At 36.5% G+C, this 1,777-nt stretch overlaps 1 protein-coding gene across 1 annotated transcript; it reads left to right on the top strand.

Moving 5' to 3' along the window:
- The first annotated feature begins 1,051 nt into the window (after positions 1–1,051).
- LOC111624162 lies at positions 1,052–1,492 on the top strand. The gene has a single exon (XM_023366970.1). The coding sequence runs from the start codon at positions 1,052–1,054 to the stop codon at positions 1,490–1,492; it is 441 nt and encodes a 146-aa protein (XP_023222738.1).
- The last annotated feature ends 285 nt before the right edge of the window (positions 1,493–1,777 follow it).

Here is a 1,777-nt window from a genome sequence, read left to right as displayed (position 1 = left end):
TGTATGTACTTTACATATTATGATAGAAAACAGTAAAAATGTTTAAATTACAATGTATTATGAATTGCATGCAGTTAATTTTTAAAATGCATATCCTTTATTGTCTTAACAATCACAATCCGTACGTTTCTATATTTAACGGTTGACTCAACGGTGAGTTCTCTGTTGAGACTAATGAGTCAGCGCTGTTTCACCGTTGCGCTCGACGACCTGAAAGACCGTTGAGTATTCAACAATCTAACATGGCGACATTCACGAAACAAGTAAATTTCGCTTATAAAAACTATCGATTCGCTCTTGCTGTGGATGCTGTAATTGCGGACAGATTAAAGAAAGACCCAGTATAGAAGAAAACGATACAGAGAAGAGTTCATTTGATTAAAAGGATTTATTCGAAAAATGGTTGTTACTTTCATTATTTAGCAAAATAGTCACAATCGTTGTCATCTCCTTAATTGGCAAGCGCCAAATCCGACAGAGGGCGCTGTTTTTGAGCCAAGATGGCTGCCGAAACGGGTAAGGAACCGACCACGTGTTTGTTCAGTGTCTGAGCCGATTCAGTTTCTATCGGTGACGACGTAGTCGGCTCCTTACCTGTTTCGGCAGCCATCTTTGCTCAAAAACAGCGCCCTCTGTCGGATTTGGCGCTTGCCAATTAAGTCGGCCATCATAGTGCCCTTTCAACGGAAACGTTTCTTTATTCTACAAAACGTGACGTCAGATCACGTTTTGTAGAATAAAGAAACGTTTCAGATCGTTCGACGGAGGAACTCAACGGAAAATTCACCCATAAGTGTTGAATTTAGAAACGTACGGACTGTAACATATCCTTGTGTTTTCTTCTGTTTACGAATAAATGCTTACACGATAAAATATCTACATTAATATTTATTTTCGAGTAATAATTGCTTTATGAAATAATTTTTATAATAATAAATTTTTCACTATATAATTAATCATAATTTATTTTATGCAGAATTTCGAGTGTTGACGAAAGAAACGAAGATAAAATTTCCAATTGAGTTCTGTTAATAAATCAGACAAGCGAATCATGTTCTTTACTCGGATATTCTTGTGTTTAGTTATTCAAATCATCATCATCGAGGTAACGGCCGGAAGAGCGAAAACATCCGAAAACTCCGAAACCATTCTTCCACTTAACCGCCTGAACGCCATGGCTAAACAATACAACGAGAAAGTACAAAAAGAGGGTTCTTGCTCGAATCCTGTGGCTAAATTGATTCCGGTGGGCACTTCTCCGGAAAAAATCTACGTTCCTCACTGTGCCATACTCCACAGATGCTCGGAGGACACGGGATGTTGTCACGGCAGCAGAAAGGTGTGCCAAGCCAAGAAAACGAAGAAGGTCAAGCTTCCGTTCAGAGTGTTCGAATTACTTACTAATGGCACGTACGATGGAGGTGAACCCATCCTGCTGAATTTTCTGAATCATACTAAATGCGCTTGTAGGAAGATGCGAAAGATTGCATAGATTATGAATTAATTACGGAGCCGACCAATCTTGAAGGTGCAACGTATTGATTTTGTCTAATGCTAACGTGTAAAACGTTTGTTTTTCTTCGTACAAACTGAAATTATGCCTAATATATTTTAGAAAATATATTTTTTGAATTGTTTTGTATTTTTTAGTCGTTTACCTACTAAAAATAATATTTATTAAAACAAAATTCTACATGTTATAATCATTTTATATTTATTTAAAGTGTCGATACGGTAATCTCATTTATGAATGTAAAATTTCTCTATTTTAACTAAA

Source organism: Centruroides sculpturatus, unplaced genomic scaffold (assembly GCF_000671375.1).
Source record: "Centruroides sculpturatus isolate CEXI.00-Female unplaced genomic scaffold, Cexi_2.0 scaffold27, whole genome shotgun sequence".
Taxonomy (NCBI): Eukaryota; Metazoa; Arthropoda; class Arachnida; order Scorpiones; family Buthidae; genus Centruroides; species Centruroides sculpturatus.
Note: the sequence above shows the minus strand (reverse complement) of the source record. Positions and strands in the feature narration are given on the sequence as shown.